At 53.4% G+C, this 25,364-nt stretch overlaps 1 protein-coding gene across 2 annotated transcripts in view; it reads right to left on the reverse strand.

Moving 5' to 3' along the window:
• Nucleotides 1-25,364, reverse strand: part of LOC137306570 (GON-4-like protein) — a 67,766-nt gene that overhangs the window by 15,086 nt on the left and 27,316 nt on the right. For both annotated transcript variants that reach the window (XM_067975854.1, XM_067975853.1), the window contains exons 13-23: nt 24,079-24,119; nt 18,228-18,331; nt 13,437-13,635; nt 12,273-12,359; nt 10,570-10,756; nt 10,123-10,267; nt 8,615-8,765; nt 7,718-7,834; nt 4,699-6,495; nt 2,941-3,190; nt 1,448-1,629 (exon numbers count right to left, since the gene is read on the reverse strand). In XM_067975854.1, the coding sequence (XP_067831955.1) occupies nt 1,448-1,629; nt 2,941-3,190; nt 4,699-6,495; nt 7,718-7,834; nt 8,615-8,765; nt 10,123-10,267; nt 10,570-10,756; nt 12,273-12,359; nt 13,437-13,635; nt 18,228-18,331; nt 24,079-24,119 (3,260 nt within the window). The remainder of the gene's footprint in view (nt 1-1,447; nt 1,630-2,940; nt 3,191-4,698; nt 6,496-7,717; nt 7,835-8,614; nt 8,766-10,122; nt 10,268-10,569; nt 10,757-12,272; nt 12,360-13,436; nt 13,636-18,227; nt 18,332-24,078; nt 24,120-25,364) is intronic.

Here is a 25,364-nt window from a genome sequence, read left to right on the forward strand (position 1 = left end):
GTTTGAGACCCACAACCAACACATCTCACCAGCCTTTTACAATAAGTTTGACATAAACTGCCCAGTAAAGGGAAAATCATGGGGATAAATTTAAGATATTAAGGCTGACTTATGGTAAGAAATGAGATTAATTCCCCGTTCATCACAGTCCCCTTTACCCCCCCCGATACGCCCTCCACTTTACCCACCCCCGATACGCCCTCCACTTTACCCCCCCCGATACGCCCTCCCCTTTACCCCCCCCGATACGCCCTCCCCTTTACCCCCCCCCGATACGCCCTCCCCTTCACCCCCCCCGATACGCCCTCCCCCTTTACCCCCCCCGATACGCCCCTCCCCTTTACCCCCCCCCCGATACGCCCTCCCCTTCACCCCCCCCCCGATACGCCCTCCCCTTCACCCCGCCCCGATACGCCCTCCACTTTACCCCCCCCCGATACGCCGTCCCCTTCACCCCGCCCCGATACGCCCTCCCCTTCACCCCGCCCCGATACGCCCTCCCCTTTACCCCCCCCCGATACGCCCTCCCCTTCACCCCCCCCCGATACGCCCTCCCCTTCACCCCGCCCCGATACGCCCTCCCCTTCACCCCGCCCCGATACGCCCTCCCCTTCACCCCGCCCCGATACGCCCTCCCCTTCACCCCGCCCCGATACGCCCTCCCCTTCACCCCCCCCCGATACGCCCTCCCCTTCACCCCGCCCCGATACGCCCTCCCCTTCACCCCGCCCCGATACGCCCTCCCCTTCACCCCGCCCCGATACGCCCTCCCTTTTACCCCGCCCCGATACGCCCTCCCCTTTACCCCACCCCGATACGCCCTCCCCTTTACCCCACCCCGATACGCCCTCCCTTTTACCCCCCCCCCGATACGCCGTCCCCTTCACCCCGCCCCGATACGACCTCCCCTTCACCCCGCCCCGATACGCCCTCCCTTTTACCCCGCCCCGATACGCCCTCCCCTTTACCCCGCCCCGATACGCCCTCCCTTTACCCCGCCCCGATACGCCCTCCCCTTTACCCCCCCCCCCCGATACACCCTCCCCTTCACCCCCCCCCGATACACCCTCCCCTTCACCCCGCCCCGATACGCCCGTCCCCTTCACCCCGCCTCGATACGCCCTCCCCTTTACCCCGCCCCGATACGCCCTCCCCTTTACCCCCCCCGATACGCCCTCCCCCTTTACCCCCCCCGATACGCCCTCCCTTTTACCCCGCCCCGATACGCCCTCCCCTTTACCCCCCCCCGATACGCCCTCCCTTTACCCCGCACCGATACGCCCTCCCCTTCACCCCGCCCCGATACGCCCTCCCTTTTACCCCGCCCCGATACGCCCTCCCTTTACCCCGCCCCGATACGCCCTCCCCCTTTACCCCGCCCCGATATGCCGTGCTCGGGCACGGTCCCCCCCACCCCCCAGCCGTGCTCGGGCACAGCCCCCCTCACCTTGCTGAGATAGGCCTGTGCAAACGCCATGTCCTTCTGCTCCCGGAGAGGGTCGTTGTTGAGAATGTCTTCATCGTAAAGCAGTAAGAGTTTGGACGTGTCTTTGCTAACTCGTCTCCTCCCTCGCTTGGCTCGAGTTCTGCACGAGGCCTTGCCTTTACCGGACAGCTTCCGACTCTCACCTGAAGATGGGAGATGTCCACAAAATCCCGTGAGGGTTATGGTTACGACTGGGCAAAGCATTCTGTACATTCGTATTAAACCATTAAAAGGGCAATACGCACATGTGGGACCCACAACTGACATGTCCCTCAAGCCTCTGAAAACCAGGAACCTCAACCTTAGGATGCAATTAACTTACAAAAGCATTTTCCCTCCCCTCCCAATCCATCACAAGGAGGGGTGCAGGGGTAATGATGCCACCGCTCTTCATAGCTCCTCACAGCAGCGCAAGTAAGATCAACGGGTCAGAATGGAGGGAGGGGGGTCAAAGTGGGGGATCAGAATGGGAGGGGAGGGTCAGTATATATGAATCTGTGTCTCACTACTTCACAGTGTATGGCATCAGCGATCCAACCCTGCACCGTCTAGAGCCTCTAATATAAAACAAATCATAACAGCTACAGTGCTCAGAGCTACAGGGAGTGAGGAGACAGACAGGGAGATTGGAGAGAAAATCAGGGAGAGAGAGACAGAGAGAAAGAAAGTCAGATGGAGAGACAGACAGACAAAGAGTGAGAGAGGGGATGAGAGAGAGGACAGGAAGAGAGACAACGGGACAGGAAAAGAGTAAAAGGAGAGAGAACGGGACTGAGCGGGAGAACAAGACAGAGAGAGAGAGAGAGAGAGAACAAGACAGAGAGAGAGAGAGAAAACAGAGGGGAAGACGAGAGTAGAGATAAGGTACAGAGGGGAGAGAGAGAGGGGAAAGTGATCTGAAATAGAAGAAACGCAGAGGTCACTGGGTCTATAAAGTGAATATCTTATCCGGGATCCGCATACCGTGAGAGCCCATTTAATTGTTCATGTAAACCTAGAAATGAGCCATGTGTGTAATGGGAGAGAGGGGCAGGATTTCCTCTCGCTGGGGTACAGGTTGAACAGGATACAGCCACCCTCCGGTACCTTACCTAGTTGGCAATTCTTCATGGGCGAGTTTGGACAGTGAGGGCAGTGGGCTATTCGACTTGGAGGCATCACTGCCCAGCCCGATCCTGTCCTCACAGACGCAGGCCCAGTTGGATGGTGATCAGAAAGGCAGGATCCTGGGCTCACTTTTCCCTCCCTAATCCCAGGGGTTTGAGGCCTCCTGCAGCGCCCGTGACGTTAACTCAGCACAGTCCCTGGTCGGTAAGGCTCGGTGCTACACAGGGCAATTCCTGCACCCACAGAGGGTCAGAGTGGCTCTGAACAGTGTGGGAGCTCCCAGTGTTTAGCCGAGGCGTGCATATGGTGAGACTCCAGCACGTTTAGGAGAAGCAGGCGCCTCCTACCTCGTAAGCAGCTGCTGGCGTCGACCTCCCCTCGGTCTGCGGGAAACGCAGAGCTCCGCATCTCCTTCTCCGCCATCTCCCCCACGGCCTCGTCCGCCAGGTCCTCCTCCTTTTGCAGGAGGTCCAGTCCCTCGCCCTCCTCCTCCTCCTCGGGCTCAGAGTTCTCCTCTTGCGAGTTCTCCTCCTCCGAGTCAGCCTCCTGACTCAGGCGCCTTTCTGACGCGAGCCACGTTAGTTTCTCCATCGTCTCCTACGGGACATTAATAAAATACCTTAACGGCCACAGCCACTGGGAAACAGAGGACCCCTAATTTGACCCCATCCAACCCCTGTCCATTTTCTCCCTTCCTCTCTCGAAGGCGTTGGGGCAATTTGCCCACATGCGAAACTAGACCATGGGTGCCAGGTTATTCGACTATGGAGGGCATCACAACTGTGCTTGACCCTGTCCTCACCAAGAGTCCAGACACACAGGCACTTTCCAGCAAGAGAGAGGGGGGGAAGCACTGGCTGATTTTTTCCCCCTCTCTGGACCAGTTCTCACACTCCCAGCTTCTGCCCTCGGCTGCGATCAGCCCGTTCAGTGCAGACCAGGGATGCAACCTGGCATCTTTCGCCTTAAGTGTTACACTGGGTGGTGCAATTACCCACTGGGTCATCTGAGGCCCCGTATGCCCCTCTCAGGTGGATGTTAAAGATCCCACGGACAATATTTCGAAGAACAGCAGAGGAGTTCTCCCCGGTGTCCTGGGCCAAATTTATCCCTCAACCAACATCACTAAAAATCAGATGATCTGGTCATTTATTTCATTGCTGTTTGTGGGATCTTGCTGTGCACAAATTGGCTGCCGTGTTTCCTACATTACAACAGTGACTACACTTCAAAAAGTACTTCATTGGCCGTAAAATAATTTTAGGACGTCTTGAGGTCGTGAAAGGCGCCATAGAAATGCAAGTCTCTGCAAGTCTGAGATGTTGGGCTATTAAGATGGAGCTGTGTTTATGTGGACTGTCCCTTTAAGAATCCTGCTCAGGTACTCCGTGTGGGGAAGGCGTCTGAACAGGAACTGGAACTGCTGGCAAACTCAAGCAATCAATTACATTCTAGCTTCAGGACAGAAGAAATGATTGGATCCCTTTCAAATTTTTTTCATATATAAAAGATTGTTCTGCATCTGTTGTAAAATCTGGAGTCTGATGGACACCCGCTGGACACAAATATAACCAGGGAATCTCTCACAACGCTGCTCGGGGCATGTCAGAGGATGCACTCTTTTATAAGGACAGGAACACTACACCATGTAAACACAATGCGTTAATCAGCTGCTAAAGTGTGGGTGTGTGTCCCTTTAAGGCTACCAAGTCTAATTGCTGTTAAGTAAACAATGGGTGAGTTCATGCAGAGGTCAATGAAGAGGAACAATGAGTTACTCTGAAGTGCAGTGACACTTGTTACGTAGAGACATGGCAGCCAAGTTCCAGAAGCAGCAATGAGTTAAATAACCAGTTAACCTGTTGTCAGTGGTGGTGGTGGTTGAGGAAGGAATGTGGGCCTGGACTCTGGGAATCCATGGAATCTTCGATCGTCCATCTGAACCTACGGAGCAGGTGGACAGAGACTCAGTATCTTGGACCACATTCCTCCCTCAAACGAAACCCCCCCCCCCCCCCCCTCCCCGAGTCGTCTCGGAGCCAATTTGGCCTGAGAGAGACCCCTTCTGGCCGTAACAACACCCGTTCTGCGTTGCGCCCTCTCACCTGGAGCTCTGGGACGGAGAGCGCTGACTCCTCGGAGGCTGACGACAAGACTTCTTCATCTTCTTCATCCTGCGTCAGGTCATCAAAATCCTCGTCGTCGTCCTCTTCCTGCCCGTCTTTATCTGATTTTTCCATCTGGGTTTTCACCTCCTCGGGGCTGACCACTGACGCCTCCTCGCCGCTATTAACCTCATCAGGTTTCTCGGGCTTCTCCATGTCTTCTTCGTCGACCTTTGTCTGAGCAGGTGGGCTTCTTGATTCCTCGCTGCCCCCTTCGATGGCCGATGTCTGCCCCTTTGGGAAGGGGTCCTCTGGCAGAGCTCCCGTGTCTGGTTGCGGTGTTGAGTTTTCAGTGTCCTCTTCTGCAGCTCTCGTCGAACACGTTGGGTTTTCGACTGTTGTTTCCACATCCAGTTCCTGGCCAAGTTCCAGGATGACCTGCTGTTTCTCCGTGGTTTTCAGGGGCTCCTCCTCCTCCGGTGTTCCTGCCGAGTTCTCCGATCCGGGCGACCCCTGGTCATCCTTCGCAGTCTCGCCTTCCGACACCGGCTGCTCAGAGACTTGGGTTGGTTCCTTAGCCCCAACGGAAGGGCGTTCCGGCAAACCCTCGTCTCCCGCCGTGTCCATCTCTTCCGCCCGCTCAACCTTCGCCATGCGCTCCCCAGAGGGCGCGATGCAGGCTTCTTCCACATCTTCGGAATCGCAACTTTGAGGACTGGGGGATTCCTTCACCGTCACCTCGTCACTCGCCCTGGCGGGGTCTGCAGTCTCACCTTTGGCCGACTGATGAGGCGGCTCTTGGCCAGAGAGGTGGGGGGACGACGACTTGCTCTCTGAATCCCCCGCTCGTTTATCACAGGCGTCGCTGCTTCCAGGAGGGTTTTCCCCGCCGGTGGCCGGAGACGTCTCTGCTGGCGTCTGACCTTCCACTGCAGCCGGAGGCGGAGCCGGAGCCAGACCGGGCTGGGCTGCACCGCGTCCGGCGCAGATCAGAGACCCAGCGGGAGCGGCCAAACGGCACGCGAAGGCCGTCGGGCTGACCACCACGGTGGCCACGCGGAGGGTCTGTCCCGTGGTGTCCAGTGCCCCCGGTATGGGGTGGATCACGTTGCAGCCGCTGCCCAGGCTAACCAGTTTAACGCCGGCAGGAACAGTCAGAATCACCGGGGCCCGGCGGATGGCCACAGGTGCCTGGATGACCGGCACGGTCTTGGTGGGACGGGGCCGCCTGCCCTTCGGATCGTTTCTCCCGGGTCGTCGGCCTCGAGGTTTCCTGGCCGCAGGGCCGGGGCTCAGCCAAGGTGCAGGGGGCGGCTTGACCACGCCGAGAGGCTGGACGGTCTGGGTGGGCTGGAGAACGGGAGGAATCTGGATGAAGGACACGGGCTGCACTGAGGGGGCAGGCTGGATCAGCCGGGGGGGTCTGACTTTGTGCTTCGGAGGCAGCAGAGGTCCGGGCTGTCTGAGGGCAGATCTCTTGACCGTCGGAGCGGCCGGGTGAATCAGGACGGGCTTGACCGCCGAGGGCCTCCGCTTTCGTCGCCGGAAGTCCTTCTTGGTCAGGTGACTGACCTTTGGCTTCAGCAGCAATGCCACTCCGTCGGGGATCAGCAGGGGGCGCTCCTCGCCAGCGCCAGACCCCCGGCTCATCTCCGTCTCCCGCCCTCCCGCCGGGTCGGGGGGCTCGGTGTCGACGGGCGACGTGTCCGGTCCCGACTCGCCCCCCAGCTCCTGACCGCCAGCGCCGGCCTCTTCCTTACACAGCTGGAACCACCTGCGGATTGCCGGTAAACTTCTCTGTAACAAGAAGGGACAACGGCCATGTTACTTCCCACAGCGGAATCATAGAATTGCACAGCGTAGAAGGCGGCCATTTGGCCCATCGTGCTTGTGCCGGCTCTTTGAAAGAGCGATCCAATTAGTCCCGCTCCCCATATCCCTGCAATATGTTACCTTTTCCAGTATTTATCCAACTCTCCTAAAAGTTGTTTCTGAATCTGCTTCCACCGCCCCCAGGCAGTGAATTCTGCATAGAGAGATCCTTTGGGTCGGATCAATCAGCCCCTCCACTCACCTGTAACGTACACCCATCCTTTGCTGCACTCCCCACCTACGGGACAGTGTAGAGGGAGCTTTACTCTGTATCTAACCCGTGCTGTACCTGCCCTGGGAGTGTTTGATGGGACAGTGTAGAGGGAGCTTTACTCTGTATCTAACCCATGCTGTACCTGCCCCGGGAGTGTTTGATGGGACAGTGTAGAGGGAGCTTTACTCTGTATCTAACCCGTGCTGTACCTGCCCCGGGAGTGTTTGATGGGACAGTGTAGAGGGAGCTTTACTCTGTATCTAACCCTGTACCTGCCCTGGGAGTGTTTGATGGGACAGTGTAGAGGGAGCTTTACTCTGTATCTAACCCTGTACCTGCCCTGGGAGTGTTTGATGGGACAGTGTAGAGGGAGCTTTACTCTGTATCTAACCCGTGCTGTACCTGCCCTGGGAGTGTTTGATGGGACAGGGTAGAGGGAGCTTTACTCTGTATCTAACCCTGTACCTGCCCTGGGAGTGTTTGATGGGACAGTGTAGAGGGAGCTTTACTCTGTATCTCTCCCTGTACCTGCCCTGGGAGTGTTTGATGGGACAGTGTAGAGGGAGCTTTACTCTGTATCTAACCCGTGCTGTACCTGCCCTGGGAGTGTTTGATGGGACAGTGTAGAGGGAGCTTTACTCTGTATCTAACCCGTGCTGTACCTGCCCTGGGAGTGTTTGATGGGACAGTGTAGAGGGAGCTTTACTCTGTATCTAACCCGTGCTGTACCTGCCCTGGGAGTGTTTGATGGGACAGTGTAGAGGGAGCTTTACTCTGTATCTAACCCGTGCTGTACCTGCCCCGGGAGTGTTTGATACTGGCAGTGGGTGCCTGGGATGGAAAGTGTCCCAAACTCCATTAGTAACAGCCCTCACACTGATGGGCACGAAAACAGCCCAGAAAAGTGGAGATGAGGAAGTTTGCCCAGCTCACCTGAAGCCAGTAGGGAAGCTTGTTCTCCTCTCTCTCAATGGGTGGACACATGTCCTCGGGACCGACGGCTGTAAACGGGCTGGGCATCGACAGCACGATCTTCCTCTTCTTGAAGAGCTGTGAAAAAAAATAAAGTGTTTGATGGCCCTCTTGTTGTTGGTGTAATCAGGGCTCCAGGAGAACAATCACAGGCGCTCAGGAGGGGGAAACGCTAATCCCCTCGTCGTCTCCGGGAATAAACCCCTCGCCGTCCCCGGGAATAAACCCCTCGCCGTCCCCGGGAATAAACCCCTCGCCGTCCCCGGGAATAAACCCCTCGCCGTCCCCGGGAATAAACCCCTCGTCGTCTCCGGGAATAAACCCCTCGTCGTCTCCGGGAATAAACCCCTCGCCGTCCCCGGGAATAAACCCCTCGCCGTCCCCGGGAATAAACCACTCGCCGTCCCCGGGAATAAACCCCTCGCCGTCCCCGGGAATAAACCCCTCGCCGTCCCCGGGAATAAACCCCTCGCCGTCCCCGGGAAGAAAACCCCCTCTGCATGGCCTCCCAGCCAACATCAACTCAGCACAGACCAGGGATGGAAGCTGGAACCTCCTGGGCTGTTTGGCTCTGCACCACATGGTGCAGTTACCAACCGAGCCACTGGGGGAGGTGTCTCCCAAAACTCTCAACACAAACGGGAGGTGCGCACAGCCCGCGCCTCGCCCGCGCACAGCCCGCGCCTCGCCCGCGCACAGCCCGCGCCTCGCCCGCGCACAGCCCGCGCCTCGCCCGCGCACAGCCCGCGCACAGCCCGCGCCTCACCCGCGCACAGCCCGCGCCTCACCCGCGCCTCACCCGCGCACAGCCCACGCCTCACCCGCGCACAGCCCACGCCTCACCCGCGCACTGCGCACCTTGATGACGTTATCAGGGGCTCGGCTAACACTCAGGTTCTTGATCCTGACGGACAGCTGATGGTAGGTCTTTGGGGGCATGAGGTACTGACTGATCAAGGGTTTGGGGAAGTCAGTCTCTTCGAAATGCTTCAGGCCCAGGACCAGCAAACTGCAGCAAACGGGAGACAGAACCCGAAACAGAGCAGGTTACACAGGACAGACAAATACCCAACTGAAAATAGAGAATACCAGAAATACAAAACAGGACCGTCTGACGCGGAAAGGGGCCGAGACAGGGTAACGTTCTGACAAAGTCTCCAACCCCAACCCTTCCCTTTCAGAGGCCGACGGACACTCTCCCCGGGGTTTCAGATATTTCCCGTGTGAGGTTCCCAGTCCACGCATCCACTTCTAGCTGATCATGGGAGGAGAGGGCGTGAGCTGGAATCTCCCAGTGGCTGCACCTGTCTCTTACATAGAACGTAGAGCACAGAAACAGGCAACTGGTCTATGCCGGTGTTTATGCTCCACACGAGCCTCCTCCCTCCCCTCTTCATCTCACCCTATCACCATATCCTTCTATTCCTTTCTCCCTCATGTGTCTATCCAGCTTCCCCTTAAATCCATCTCCGCTATTCCCCTCGACCACTCCATGTGGGAGCGAGTTCCACATTCTCACCACTCTCTGGGTAAAGAAGTTTCTCCTGAATTCCCTATTGGATTTATCAGTGACTCTCTTATATTCATGACCCCTAGTTCTGGTCTCCCCACAAGTGGAAACATCTCTACGTCTACCCTATCGAACCCTTTCATAATCTTGAAGATCTCCAACAGGTCACCCCTCAGCCTTCTCTTTTCTAGAGAAAAGAGCCCCAGCCTGTTCAGTCTTTCCTGATAGTTATAACCTCTCAGTTCTGATATCATCTTGTCGATCTTATTTGCACCTTCTCCAATGCCTTTTTTATAATATGGAGACCAGAACTGTTCACTGTACTCCAAGTGTGGTCTGACCAAGGTTTGATACAAATTTAACACAACTTCTGCTTCTGAATTCTATTCCTCTAGAAATGAATCCTCGTGCTTGGTTTGCCTTTTTTTTTTTAATGGCCTTGTTGACCTGCGTCTTTAACCAACTCGGATGGCACACAAGTCAAACATGCACATCAAGCTATCCCAAGCCCAGCGGGGCCATCCAGCCGAGGTTAGAGTAAAGGAGGCTGCTGCTGCCGCCTCTCTCTAACCAGGTCGGGTACAGCATTGGCTCGGGTGGTCTCGCTGCCCTCGGGCTGGGGACAGCGACACCTACCAGGGTTCCTGTCCCTCACCGCAGTCCAGCCGAAGCTGCTGGGAAGCGTAAACCTGCGCGTTGGGGGTCGCTGCGGGGAAGCAGCGGAGGGCGGTGGGTGCCCACGGATCAGTGTCCCAGCACGAGTCAGGGGAGCAGGGAGGATGGGAGGGGGAAGGGCCCCGGAGGAATCCCCAAACTCCACAATGTACCGCGCTCAGTCACACTGCGAGGAACCTACTTGTCTTCTCCTTTACTGAACCAAGCTTTATCCTTTGGGTGTTTCGGCTGCAGTGCTGAGTGTGGCAGAAGCTCCGGGTACATGAAGACCTTCCCGGTGGCCAGGATCCAGGCGACTTCTCTCGGCAAGTAATTTGACTCGTCAACTGTGCAACAAAAAGGAATTGCCCTTAGAAACTGACAACGGGTGTACAACGATTCTGAGGAATGTTCGAATTGAACAATTGTTTTCCTGCAATGTTGTCGGGGGTGGGGGAAGACAGGGAATCTTTCCCCCCGCTAGGGACGGTTCGATTGCCCCGCTGCTTTGTGTGGGATCTTGCTGTGCACAGAACGGCTGCAGCGTTTGCCTCCGTCAACGGTCATTGTGCCCACAGCGGCCTGAGGCGTTGCCGGGGTGATGCGGGAGGGTTTTTTTTTTTAAATCAACGCCAATCGCTCAACTCACATCGCCTGCTCATCTTCCGCTCGTCCCTGGGAGGCGCGATCTTCACGCGCGGCTTAACGCTTTTGCCGAATTCCTCGGCGAGCTCCAGCGACTCCCTCAGGTTGCACGGCGAGAACATGGACCGAAAACCCGGGCCCTTGGCCAAGTGAATCTCGTTGGCCTTCTCCGCAAAGCTGGCCAGCTCTTTCTGAGGGGAACACACAACAACAAGAGGGTTCAGTGCAGCGTCTCACGCTGTCTGGGCTGCAGATCACTCCCTAGGATCACAAAAACAAGATCTGGTCACCAAGGCCAATTAGTGCCCTGGGGATGAGCCGCTTACTGCAGTCTGAGCCGAGCTTTAAACCCCACGTCCTCTCCATCACCACCTCCACAACATTGCCTGCCTCAGCCCCTCCAGCACCCCTTATATGTCCCGTAATCACCCCCTACGCTAATGTTCTCCTGGCCGGCCCCTCACCCTCCAAACTTTCACATGTATCCTGTTCCCTGCTGCCCGGACCCTAACTCGCACCGAGTCCCATTCGCCCATCACCCCCCTGTGCTCACTGACCTCCATCGGCTCCCAGTCCGGCAACACCTCGATTTTAAAATTCTCATCCTTATGTTCATCTCCCTCCACGGCCTCGCCCCCTCCCTATCGCTGTAACCTCCTCCAGCCCCACAACCCTCCGAGATCTTTGGAATTCCCTCCCTAAACCTGTCTGCCTCTCTCTCCTCCTTTAAGTCACTCCTTAATTCCTACCTCTTTGACAAACAGCAATGTGATAATGACCGGATAATCTGTTTTTAGTGACGTTGGTTGAGGGATAGATATTGGCCCAGGACACCGGGGAGAACTCCCCTGCTCTTCTTCGAAAGAGTGGCCGTGGGATCTTTCACGTCCACCTGTGCAGAGCAGAGGGGGCCTCAATTTAACGTCTCATCCGAAAACTGCACCTCCGGCAGTGCAGCACTCCCTCAGTACTGCACTGGGAGTGTCGGCCTGGATTATGTGTTCAAGTCTCTGGAGTGGGACTCGAACCCACGACCTTGAGGCACAGGGCGCAGACAAGGGGCGCAGATCTCGGGCAGGGTCTGGAGACGATTCTAGGGCTCCTACCAACTGTACCCTAAGAAGAATGGATCCAGCCCACACAAGAGAAGACGAGCTCAAGACAAGGTCACCAATGCTCGTCTCTCTAATTCTCCCAGACCAGCACCGACTGCGCCCTAGACGCCCCTAATGTCTGTGTCTCCACTCCCCGGTCTGGCAGACATTCCCCACCCTGTGTGGCAAGAAGTTCCTTCTGCTATCTGGTCTCAGTTTGTTCTTCACTAGATTTATATCTCCAAAATCCAATAAAGAATTCAGGAGAAACTTCTTGACCCAGAGAGTGGTGAGAATGTGGAACTCACTCCCACATGGAGTGGTTGAGGGGAATAGTGTAGATACATTTAAGGGGAAGCTGGATAAACACATGAGGGAGAAAGGAATAGAAGGATATGCTGATAGGGTGAGGTGAAGAGGGGAGGGAGGAGGCTCGTGTGGAGCATAAACACCAGCACAGACCTGATGGGCCGAATGGCCTGTTTCTGTGCTGTGGACTCGATGTAATTCTACATAATAAACAAAGTCAAAGTCACACTCAGGATTTCCCTGTGGAAAACCCATTTAGTATATATTTTCTGTACATTATAAAACGCTCAGTCCCTGCACTCACCAGGAACAGTTTGGACGTCTCAGCCTCTTGGTCGAGGCTGGAGTTGATGCTGGTGAGGAGGTGGACCTGGGTGAGGAGCTGGACGTGCTGTGGGGAGAACAAAACAACGCGTTAATTTAATAGCGGTGTTCAAAATCATTAAGGAGTTTTCATAGGGTAAACAAGGAGGAAGTGTTCCCACTGGCAGGAGGGTCGGTAACCAGAGGACACAGATTTAAGATAATTGGCAAATGAACCAGAGGGGGAGATGAGGAGAATGTTCTTTCCACAGCGAGTTGTGATGATCTGGAACGCGCTGCCTGAAAGGGCGGTGGAAGCAGATTCAATAATAACTTTCAAAAGGGAATTGAATTAATACTTGAAAAGGAAAAATTTGCAGGATTATGGGGAGTGGGACTAGCTCTTTCAAAGAGCCGGCACAGGCACGATGGGCAGAATGGCCTCCTTCCATGCTGTATCATTCTATGATTAGTGACAGTAAAGGGGGTGGGAGAGGGAACTGGATGCTCGTCGCGCTTTCGAGGTTAACATAGAGAACTCCCTCAAAACAGTTCCGTTCACTTCCCCGCCTCCGTTTGCTTCCCTCGGGCAGGGCAGTTGCGTCAGTGGCGGAGGGAGGGGTCACAAGGTCCAAGTTGCACAAAGTGGCCACGGCCAGAGTACCTGGCACAACATGAATTATTCAGCAAAGCAGAGTGGGGATTCCTGCTCGTAACATCCACACACCAGGTCCAATCAGACGTGATTCTTCTCTGCTGCCCACGGTTTTCTCCCCTTCCCCGCTGAAGGGGGTCCTCCATTAGTGCCCCCCCCCCACCATTGTGTAAAGTAGCCTTTCTTCACATGCGAGTGTTGGCAGGCGAAAGGGAGGAGTGGCCAGCGGGGCAGGTAATTAAAAAAACAGCAACTACCCAGTGCTGGATTTCGGGCAAGGAAAGGATCAGGCCTGACTGCGATGCCCTCCACGGTTGAATATCCCCCACCCCCCACCACCGCCGACACACTTCGGCTCACATATGGAAGAACGGACAGGCACTGGGCTGCGGTACTGAAGGTTCTGCCAGCACCTGTACCCCAGCCCGAGTCATCGCCGTCAGGAGAGGGAGGCCGGTGAAGTGGGGAAAGAATCTTTAGAACACTCCCCCCCCACCACCCCGGGTTTACCTGTTGCATCTGTTGTTGAAGCTGCAGTTTCTGCCCCTGGTCCAGGGACAGGGTCTCAGGCTGTTGACCCCTCCTGGGCGTTGGTTTGACCTCCGCGGCCGACGCCTGCTGCTTTGCTTTACGTTGCCGGAGCTGCTCGATCTGCGCTTTTACCGTCCGGTGTTGCTCGGTCAGTATGTTCGCCAGCGGTTCTTCAAACCTGTACCAGCAACAACAGAGGTCACACGCAGCGACGACGCACGTCTCACGCAGCGACGACGCACGTCTCACGCAGCGACGACGCACGTCTCACGCAGCGACGACGCACGTCTCACGCAGCGACGACGCACGTCTCACGCAGCGACGACGCACGTCTCACGCAGCGACGACGCACGTCTCACGCAGCGGCGGCCCGGGTCACACGCAGCGACCGCCCTATCAGATCACTGCCCCCACACAGCAGGCCAAAGTTTGAAGCCAACAACTGGTCCCATCACTAATCAGAGCCACACAGATCAGGAGATCCCAGGTTTTATCCCACGGTCAGTGTGGGGTGAGCGGAGTTCGGGGCCCTACAATTGGCCTCAGTGCACCTGGGCTCCGGAAGGAGGAATATCATCTGGGGCTACGATTCCCCGAATGCTGTTCATCGACCCCCCCTGCTGTAAACCACGCGGATACTGAGCGAGGAACTGATCGAGGTCGGCCGTGATGCCCCCCATGGTCGACCACCCACCCACATTCACTGGCTGGGCTCACACCTGAAGAATGGCCAGTCAGTCGAGGTACCCAGAAAGGGTCGGCGCCTCCACAAGAGGAAGGAGGGGAAGGAAAACCGGGATAAAAATAAGTTATAACACAGGCTGGTATCTGCGGCCAGGCGCACTGAGCAACACTGAGCAGGTTTCATTCTGTGGTGCAGAGGGGATATTTTCAATGAGATCATAACAGATGGAATCAGCACAACTTGGCAGATCTGGGACAATTGCAACCCCCTGGCAGCTGTGTTGATCCAAACGCTCAGCTCACAGAGACAATCTGAGCTAGCCGCCTCAGTGCTGTGTGCAGAGTGTGGGGGGGGTGGGCAGTGCTATCGGTGGACGCTCCGAGCACATCTGTCAACAAGAACAACACTGAAGCAGCAAGCAGCCACATTCAGAGCGGCTACTGGAACACAAGCATTTAAAAGGGGAGCCAAACCGATGAGCCCCGTTTAAGGCCTGAATGGGCTCAGTCTGCAGTCAACAGATGCTGCGCGGCACTTGAGAGCGCGAGAGAAAGGGAGGGGGGAGGGAGGAGGGAGAAAGGGAGGGAGGAGGGAGGAGGGAGGGGGGAGGGAGGAGGGAGAAAGGGAGGGAGGAGGGAGGAGGGAGAAAGGGAGGGGGGAGGGAGGAGGGAGAAAGACAGACAGGAGCAGAGTGTGCGAGAGAGAGAGAGAGAGAGAGTGTGTGAGCACATGAACGAAGCGAGAGAGAGTGTGTGTGTGTGTGTGTGCGTGTGCACATGAACGAAGCAAGAGAGAGAGAGATCAGAACAGCAAGAGATGGGACACTGAGCAAGAAACAGAAGGGGAAGCAAAGAAAGAGTCAGAGTGCTAAGGGTAGAATATGAGAGAGAGAGAGAGACAGACAGAGAGAGAGGAAAAAGAGAAGTGAAAATAGAGAGAGAGAGAAACTTCACTTTCCCTTTGAGGATTACATGTTTAACACTCAATGTTTCTTTGTTCCCATTTAAACTTGCCCTACTTTATTCAGATAAATTCAAACGGTCAGCACCTATGTGCATCAACCTTACGGAAGTCCCTATTTACCCAACGAGGTGAAGATTAAGAGGACGGCACCCTATCCCTGCCCCGCCCGTTCCCCGTGTCACTCGGACGGTCTGTGATGTCTGCGGCCACCGCCCTTTGAACTGCTCAGACGGTGCACAGCTGCGTACGAGTATTCTCTCTGCCTCCTTTCCCAAACAGTAACAGCTGGGATTGAAGCTGCACTGCCCCTTGACGAAGGAGGTGATACAATCTTCTTGGTTTCTTTTTTTATAATCTGAGTATTAGGCCCTCAAAGCCTATCAAATCTCAACAGTCATTCCAATTCCCTTTGCCTCTCGACCTCAGTTTCACCACCCTTAATATTTCTACCATTTCCCGTTCAATCAGCCCCCTCATCCCCCCGTACAGCGCTCGAGACCTTTTAGTGGAACAGCGGTTGTTGGAAGGGGATCGGCTTTGGCTGTGGTGCCTCTCCCACAGTCGAATAGCCCGTTGACCTCCACTGCCTCGGCTCAGAGTCGACGAAGGGTCACTCGGCGGGTGGTGTCCATGGAAGCCGTACCCCGGCGAGAACTTTAAGGAGGGGGTGCGGGGGGAGAAGATTGATAATAACTGGGGCAGAAGTCAAATTTTGTGCGAGATCTTTGACCATGCGTGTGGCGTGAGGTTGACGACACCAGACACGTGCCCGGTTTGTTATACAGGAGCCTCTCCCGTACAACGGGAGCAGCTGCACGTCCTGCACGACACTAACACGTTAAGACAATCCAAAGCGTTTTAACCCCACCAGCTGTACATTGAAGGACACCCTGTACATAAGACATTGATTAAATTACAGCCCATTGATCCGTCATCGACTCCACAAAGCAGGAGGAAACCTTTGACCTGACTGTGTCTTTGCTCAAGCCTTTTTCAGACGCAGGTTATTTTTGACCAGTCCCTACAGCTCCCAAGAGAGACGCAGAGATCGTTTATTGTTCCCACCGGGTTCGAGTGGCAATTCTTCACCTGCGAGGTCAGACAGGCCATCTGCTCACTGCAGGGTGGTGCGGTCACTCAGCTAGGTGGGTTGTAGCCTCTGAGTTAGAAGAATGAGGGTTCGAGCCCCAATCCAGGAATAAACCCAGATGGCACTCCGATACGGGGTTACGGAGTGGGGGGGCTGCACTGTCAGAGGTCCTGGTCATCTGGATGAGACATTAATCTGACGTCTCCTCTACCTTTTGAGGATTCCAGGGCACTGCTGGATTAAGAACTGGGAATTTTCCCAGTGTCCTGGGCCAATATCCCCTCCTCAGCCAACAACACGTCAACTGGTCATTCTCACATTCGCTGATTATGGGAGCTTCCTGTGTGCAAATTGGCTGCACTGTACAACAGCAACCACTTCAACGGCAACACCACCACCCATTTATACAGCACCTTTAACGTAGTGAAACATCCCAGGATGCTTCACAGGAACAATTATCAGACAAAAATTGACACCGAGCCACAGGAGGAGATCTTAGGACAGGAGACGATCTTAGGACAGGTGACCAAAAGTTTGGTCAAAGAGTTGGATTTTAAGGAGCGACTTAAAGGAGGAGAGAGAGGCGGAGAGGTTTAGGGAGGGAATTCCAGAGCTTAGGGCCCAGGCAGCTGAAGGCACGGCCGCCAATGGTGGAGCGATGAAAATCGGGGATGCGCAAGAGGCCAGGATTGGAGGAGGGCAGAGATCTCGGAGGGTTGTAGGGGCTGGAGGAGGTAACAGAGATAGGGAGGGGGAGCGAGGCCAGGGAGGGGATTTGAACACGTGGATGAGAATTTTAGAATCGAGGTGTTGCCGGATCGGGAGCCACTTCAAAGTAATTCAACATACATGAAGCACTTTGCAACACGTCTGAGAGACAGGGCACGGCGCTGCACAAATGCACAGGCAATCTTTACTTGAGCGTCGCAGCCAATCCCAATCCAGACCCCAGACACAAGCACGCAAGGGTCACTGGATTCAGGAGCTCAAACCCTGGCAGATTCTTCCCCCTCCCCAAGCCAGGGACATGGAAACCAGTGTATCAACATCTCCCCCACCCTCTGAGAGCAGGAAAGGAGGGGATGAAGAGTTATAAAAAGTTAATCGGCAGGGTTAAACATACAATTATTAAACACAGTAACATTTCAGCCCCCCTCTTTCTCTTCCCTCCCTCACTCGTTATTTTAAGTGGGTGAATTTTGACCGAGCTCACCGTGAATCTTGATTCTAACTGGGGCTGTCTCGACACACACTGGTGCTCGGTAGAATCAGGCCTGGTGTTTTTCCAGAAGCCGCCATCCCCTTCTGTGCTCCTCCATCGCAATCAGTGGCCACAGTTTAAAATAGTGCGATAAAAGGACTTTTATCCAAATGCATTCACAGATTCACACAGCACAGAAGGAGGCCATTCGGCCCATTGTGCTTGTGCCAGCTCTTTGAAAGAGCTATCCAACGAGTCCCACTCCCCCTGCTCTTCCCCCATGGCCCTGCAAATTTTTCCCTTTTAAGTCATGATCCAATTCCTCTTTTGAAAGTTACTATCGAATCTGCTTCCACCGCCCTTTCAGACAGTGACTAACAGATCATAACAACTCGATGCGTAAAAAAAAATTCTCACCCCCCACCTCTGGCTTTTTTTATTTTAAATCGGTGTCCTCTGGCCAGTGGAAACAGTTTCTCCCCATCTACCCCGTCAAAACCCCTCAGAATTTTGACCTTAAAGAAAGTTCCTCCCCTCCCCACTTCAATTTCTGGTGCCTCTGCTTGGGCCAGGCTTGGCTGCGATAGCGAGCCCTTGCTGACGACTGAACAGTCTGGTGACACTCACTGTCCACTCGGGGATTGTGGTCAGTTGAGCTAGGCACGGCAGCCAGCGCCCGTGAAAGCTGCACCCCGGCAAAAGGGAGAGGATGGGTGGAGAGAGGGAAGAGGGAGGAAGAGGAAAGTTTTCACATGCAGACGAGGTGCGTCACAGTCTGCACAGGTCAGTCACGGTGTACTCTGGAGTCGAGTGTTAGTCTCTCTCTCTTACCGCATTGCCTGAGGGGTATTAAACGTGTTGTGAAGCTGTTCCTGGGCCTCATCGTCCCCTCCTTCTTCCTCCTCTACATCCGGGACACCCATCTCATCCTGAAACTACGGACAGACACAACAAGAATGTCAAACACACCCAAAGGAGCAGCATGGGCAGTCCACGTCCCAGGCAAAACCCATAGTTTTAATTACCAATAAACTGCCCTCGGTCGGCTGACGAATGCAAGTTTTTTTTTAAATGTACAAGGTGGCCACAGAGTTGGGAGAGAGTTCAGAAGCTCATATTGTGACACCACATATTGGCCAGAGCTTGCATTATCACAGGCAACATGGCAATTTGCACACAGCAAGATCCCACAAACAGCGATGTGATAATGACCAGATAACCTGTAGTTTTAGTGATGTTGGTTGAGGGATAAATATTGGCCAGGACACCACGGCGAACTCCCCTGTTCTTCAAAATAGTGCAGTGGGATCATTCACATATAGGAATTCCATTCGAAATGTTTAGATAGGCAGTCTCAATATTAAATGTTGACAGAGAAGTGTGACCGAACAACGAGACATCAGGAAGTTGGGCCAGTGCGAGCATACCCAAGATCTTTTAATTCTTAATTATATGTATAAATTTATTTTTAAATTTCCTTCAGGTTTTTCCATTGTAAATTCCTGTGTTCACATTTATAGTGGAAACTGCCTATGTAAACTTGTCACACTGTAATGACACCCTCCCGCCAGTGGAGGTGTTGCAGTGCCGGGTGGTGTAATTACAGTATGACAAGTTTACCTAGGCAGTTGCCACTATAAATGTGGACATAGGAATTTATAAAGAGAAATATTAAAAGCAAGGACAACATTTTTGGCTTTAAATAGAGACTGAATTATGCCCTGGTCCATTTATCCCTTGCCCGCGAACCTCACTTGAAAACCCTACAGTATGCAAACAACAACTTGCATTTATACAGCATCTTTAAATAGTAAAACACCCCAAGGCGCTTCACAGGAGCGTAAATCAGACAAAAATAGATACCAAGCCACAGAAGGAGATATTAGGACTAAAGCCTGGCCAAAGAGGTAGGTTTTAAGGAGGGTCTTAATACAGTTCCACAAGTGACTTGCCCCCAGGTGACCATTTTCCATAAATAACCCTAGGTCAGGCTGGGAGGCTGTTTTGAGAGGGGGAGAGGGATGGATTGGGGTGGGGGGCGGTAGATTAATCACTACTGAGCCTGATCGCACTTTGCAGAAAGGATCTCTGGAGAAAGCGACAGCCACTTAAGCCGACGACTCTTGCTGGGATATCATTCCACAGGCAGTGGCACCCCTCTGATCCTTGCCCACGTGGGCCTTTCATCACGTGAGCCTAGACTGCGCACGTTGGCAGGCACTCGGCTGCAGAGCGCCTTCTGGTCCGTATGCCTCAGTGGTACACCGGACAGTGCCATCACCCACCGAGCCACTGGGGCTTGATGCACGGACTCAATGCAGCCTCTTGCATTACTCGTGTTGAATCATAGAATCATATAGCACAGAAGGAGGCCATTCAGCCCATTGTACCTATGCTAGCTCTTTGGAAGAGCTCTCCAATTAGTCCCACTCCCTTCTGCCCATTCTCCTTCGCCCTGCACTTTTTTCCTTTTCAAGTATTTATCCAATTCACTTTTTGAAAGTTACTCCTGAATCTGCTTCCACCGCCCTTTCAGGCAGTGCATTCCATTCCTGCGTAGGACAGGATCTGGCTCGGTTCTCCAATAACCTAACACTCACTGTCTAGGCTCACTCACAGAGAATGGTCACTTGGGACAGTCACCAGGGGTTGCCAATGACTGTAGAACTCTACACCAGCACCGAGTCTCCCATCGAGAACAGATTATGTAGTCAAGAGAGTGTTAAAAAAGGTCACCACCATTGATTCCACTCTCCTTTGTTGGCACATAGGAACAGGAGTCGGCCATTCAGCCCCTCGAGCCTGCTCCGCCATTTGATAAGATCATGGCTGATCTGTGATCTAACTCCATATACCTGCCTTTGGCCCATATCCCTTAATACCTTTGGTTGCCAAAAAGCTATCTATCTCAGATTTAAATTTAGCAATTGAGCCAGTATCAATTGCCGTTTGCGGAAGAGAGTTCCAAACTTCTACCACCCTTTGTGTGTAGAAATGTTTTCTAATCTCGCTCCTGAAAGGTCTGGCTCTAATTTTTAGACTGTGCCCCCTACTCCTAGAATCCCCAACCAGCGGAAATAGTTTCTCTCTATCCACCCTATCCGTTCCCCTTAATATCTTATAAACTTCGATCAGATCACCCCTTAACCTTCGAAACTCTAGAGAATACAACCCCAATTTGTGTAATCTCTCCTCGTAACTTAACCCTTGAAGTCCGGGTATCATTCTAGTAAACCTACGCTGCACTCCCTCCAAGGCCAATATGTCCTTCCGAAGGTGCGGTGCCCAGCACTGCTCACAGTACTCCAGGTGCGGTCTAACCAGGGTTTTGTATAGCTGCAGAATAACTTCTGCCCCCTTGTACTCTAGTCCTCTAGATATAAAGGCCAGCATTCCATTAGCCTTATTGATTATTTTCTGCACCTGTTCATGACACTTCAATGATCTATGTACCTGAACCCCTAAGTCCCTTTGGACATCCACTGTTTTTAACTTTTTACCATTTAGAAAGTACCCTGTTCTATCCTTTTTTGATCCAAAGTGGATGACCTCACATTTGCCTACATTGAATTCCATTTGCCACAGTTTTGCCCATTCACCTAATCTATCAATATCGCTTTGTAATTTTATGTTTTCATCTACACTGCTTACAATGCCACCGATCTTTGTGTCATCGGCAAACTTAGATATGAATTCTAACAATTCATCAATTCTAACCGCAGACTTGGAAATATATCGCCGTTCCTTCATAGTTGATGGGTCAAAATCCTGGAACTCCCTTCCTAACAGCACTGTGGGAGAACCTTCACTCTCGGGACTTTTAAGGAGATATGTTTAATTTTCCAGGAAAAGTAAGCAGATCCTTTCTGAGTCACGTACATTGCAGGCTGTCATTTCACAGATTGCTTTCTGCTGACAATTAAATCTGAAGAGGTCTTCTGTGAATGGGGCAGCATAAAGCAAAGCACTAGAGTGCACCCAGAGACAGTCAGACACATACACACACACCTATACACACGCAAATATATACACCCACACACACACAAATATGTACACCCATCCACACACATAGACACTCACCCACATATACACACACCGACGCCCACCCACATACACACACACAAATATATACACCCACACCCACACAAATATGTACACCCATCCACACAGACACTCACCCACATACACACACACACCCACACACCGATGCCCACCCACATACACACACACCCACACACCGATGCCCACCCACATACACACACACACCTATACACACACTCAAATATATACACACACATACACCTACCTACACGTACACACACACACTGTATGTTAGGGTGTCTACCCAGATTATGGGCTCAAGTCCTGAAGTGGGGCTAAAACTCACAACCTGCCACCTCAGAGGTGAGAGTGCTGCCGACTGAGCCCAGCAATCAGGACCTTGTCAGAGATGTTCTAAAGTCCAAATAAACTATATTATAGTCCGGGGCACTGATGTACAGTGACTGAATAAGTTAAATTCCATTTTTATTAAGGGGATTCCAGGAATTTAACTGGTGTTTCAGGATTGCATCCCACTATTGTCCATTTTTTCTAATTAGCAGTAGGCCATTCGGCCCCTCGAGCCTGTTCATGACTGATCTGAACCTCAACTCCATTTACCTAAATTTGCTCCAGATCCCTTGATACTCTTAAGCCACAAAAATCTATTGATCTCAGTCTTGCACGCTCCAATTGTGTCAGCATCCAGTCTTTTGGGGGGAGAGAGTTTTCTGGGATTTCCACTGCCCTTTGTGCTTCCTGATTTCCCTCCTGAACGGCCTGGCTCTAATTTTAAGGTTATGCCCCCCTCGTTCTGGTTTCCCCCACCAGAGGAAATAGTTTCTCCCAAACTACCCCATTGAGTCCTTTTATCATTTTAACACCTCAATTAGATCACCCCTCAACGTAAGGGAATGTAACCTGCCCTCATAATTTAACCCTTTAAACCCCGGTATCATTCTGGTGAATCTGCGCTGCACCCCCTCCAAGGCCGATATATCCTTCCTGAGGTGCGGTGCCCAGAACCGAACGCAGTCTCTCCCGACGGGGTCTGACCAGAGCTCTGTACAACTGAAACATAACTTCCCTCCCCTTTGTATTCCAACCCTGGAGATAAAGGCCAACATTCCATTCGCCTTTTTTTGATTACTTCTTGTACCTGCCCACCAGCTTTTAGTGATGTGTGTCCATGGCCCGCCCAAATCCCTTTGTCCCTCCACAGCTCCTAGTCTGTCGCCAATTCCGATCTGACCCCAAGTGGGTCACCTCACACTTGACGGAAGGTAAAGGGGCCAGTGGGCACGATCTCGAGGGCTTCCACTTGTCCGTTTAGTTTGTAAAGTGATAAAAGAAGTGCAGGAGGTGTGCGAGGCAGGATCCTCCCCTTCTAAACCCAATGCTGCGACCTGCTGGATGCAAAGTGCTTTGGGGCATCCCGAGGACCCTGTATAAATGCAAGCTTTCTCTTTTATTCCTCCAGCCCACTGCTCAGAACGGTTCCCATTATTTTACCCACTAACGGAACTTTGTTCCCCTATTATTCTTCGGGACGTGGGCGTCGCTGGCGAGGCCGGCATTTATTCCCCATCCCCTAGTTGCCCCTTGAGAAGGTGGTGGTGGTGAGCCGCCTTCCTGAACCGCTGCAGTGCGTGTGGTGAAAGTTCTCCTACGGTGCTGCTAGGCAGGGATTTTGACCCAGCGACAGCGAAGGAACGGCAGATATGTGTCCAAGTCGGGATGGTGTGTGTGTGACTCGGAGGGGAACGTGGAGGCGATGCTAACTGAACTCACACTGATAGGAGCGTATAATTCACCCAACACTGAAGTGACAAAAGGGTGAGGAATTACCAAAGAAAACAGCTGTAACGATGCGTCTGTGATTTTAGACGCGAAACGGGAAGTGAGATTAACCCAAGATCCTGAGGAGATTAGAACTCAGAGCATCACGCAGGCTTCACTGGACGCGTACACAGATTAGCACAGTGACTCAATATCCTCAGGTCCGAGCAGCTAATGATCCCTGTCACCAGTAACTCTGATGAACTGCACTGCAATACAGAGCATCATGTCAATCTCTTCTTGTACTCAATAGCTGTCTTTATATACAGCATCTGGGTGAATGCACTGCCTTGGGTGGCACTGAGCTATAGGGAGTGGAAGAGTTACAGGTTTGATCCCCGGTCTTTGCCAGGACAGCTGATCTCTGACGGCGTGACCGTACGACGGCGTGACCGTACGACGGCGTGACCGTACGATGGATACAACCCTCTAATACAACGAATATCTTGCCTGGGATTTAATGATTTTAGCATACAGCATGACTACCACACACACCATTCCACTCCCACCTAATGGGTAGCGATGTGGGAGAGTTGAGACAATTCCAGGGGTGTTTTCTCCGCCCGGTTGGTTAGATTCCTGTAAGGGGGGGACGATCTCACACATCTGTCATCAAGTTTTAAAAGTATCGGGAGACAGAATGGGGCGGGGCAGAGCTGCCAGGTGGGTACAGTATCGAAGGGTGGCGGCCGCTGCCTGTGGCACTGGACCCCTGTGTGGGTTGGTTCCTGCAGAGGGCGAGGGGCAAGGGAAGAAAATCAGACGGGAAACCGAAGGGAGAGAAACAGATTTCTGAACTTACCGTCTCGAACAATTCCTCCATCAGCTCATTCACCTCCTTTTCTGGGGAGAGAAAGAGGAAGATGAACAATATTGGCTGCCTCTCCCACCCGGGACGCCCGACTGGTTTACTAGTTCAAAAAAAAAATGAAGTGCAGCTCCGAGTTACAGCTGCCCAGCACCATGTGAGAAAATCACAGAGGGAGAGGGGACCCTGGGCAGCGCAGGGCACCATGAACCAGCCTCACACCACCAAAGCCCCAGGTTTGATCATCGGTCCGCATGGAATTACTCAATCCCGGCTGGGTCGGTGGCTGTGAACCAGGCAGGTAGGGAGAAGGCAGGTGAGCGTTCCCGTTCCCGCTCCCGGCGTTATACAGCCGCCTCCGCTGGAAAGCGCGAGTGCGCAAGACGGGATCAGGCCTGGCCGCGATGCCCCCCACAGTAGAATATCACTCCGACGCTCGGTGGCTGGGCTCGCAGGTTGAAGAGCGGCCAGTGCCGTGGAAGCCTTCACCAGCACGAGTCAGCCGTATCGCGGAGAACGATTTAAATACTGCTGCAAACTGGGCGGAGGTTGGAGAAGGACTGGGCGCATTACGCAACTTCCCACTGAACCATTATAAACGCACACTCGATGAGTTAACGATGGGAAAAGGCTGCTGGAGCCCGTCCGTCTCCCACTGCGGCCCACGCACCAGGCAAGGTCCTCGAGCTCCTGCCCTCAGGCATCTCAATCCCACCTGCATTGTTGCTTCGTAAATCACTGGCTGGTCCAGGTTAGAATCGTGTGGGCCTGGAGGTTTTTGGAAAGGGCTGCTCTTAAAGTTGCCTGGCTGGTGGATAAACCCCGAATCGGAGCACCCAGGACGTTAGTATCAGCAACGTGAGATTAATGGGAATTAATGGGGCCGGAGATTTATATACGGGCCCCCGAGGTTCTAGGGCACACACCTACACAGGCCGCGATGGCCAAATACTCAGACGCACTGCTCTGGTGGTTCAGATCTCCTGGTACGGCATCCGACTGCGTACTGAACATTTGAATATTCCGGTTTCCACAACCCCGCCTCGGAGAGGGTGCGGAGGAGATTTACCAGAATGGTACCAGGGATGAGGGACTTCAGTTATGTGGAGAGACTGGAGAAGCTGGGATCGTTCTATTTGGAGCAGAGAAGGTTAAGGGGAGATTTAATAGAGGTGTTCAAAATCATGAGGAGTTTTGAGAGAGTAAATAAGGAGAAACTGTTTCCAGTGGCAGAGGGTCGGTAACCAGAGGGCACAGATTTAAAATTGTTGGCAAAAGAA

The sequence above is a fragment of the Heptranchias perlo genome, chromosome 44 (genome assembly GCF_035084215.1).
Source record: "Heptranchias perlo isolate sHepPer1 chromosome 44, sHepPer1.hap1, whole genome shotgun sequence".
In the NCBI taxonomy this organism is placed as follows: Eukaryota; Metazoa; Chordata; class Chondrichthyes; order Hexanchiformes; family Hexanchidae; genus Heptranchias; species Heptranchias perlo.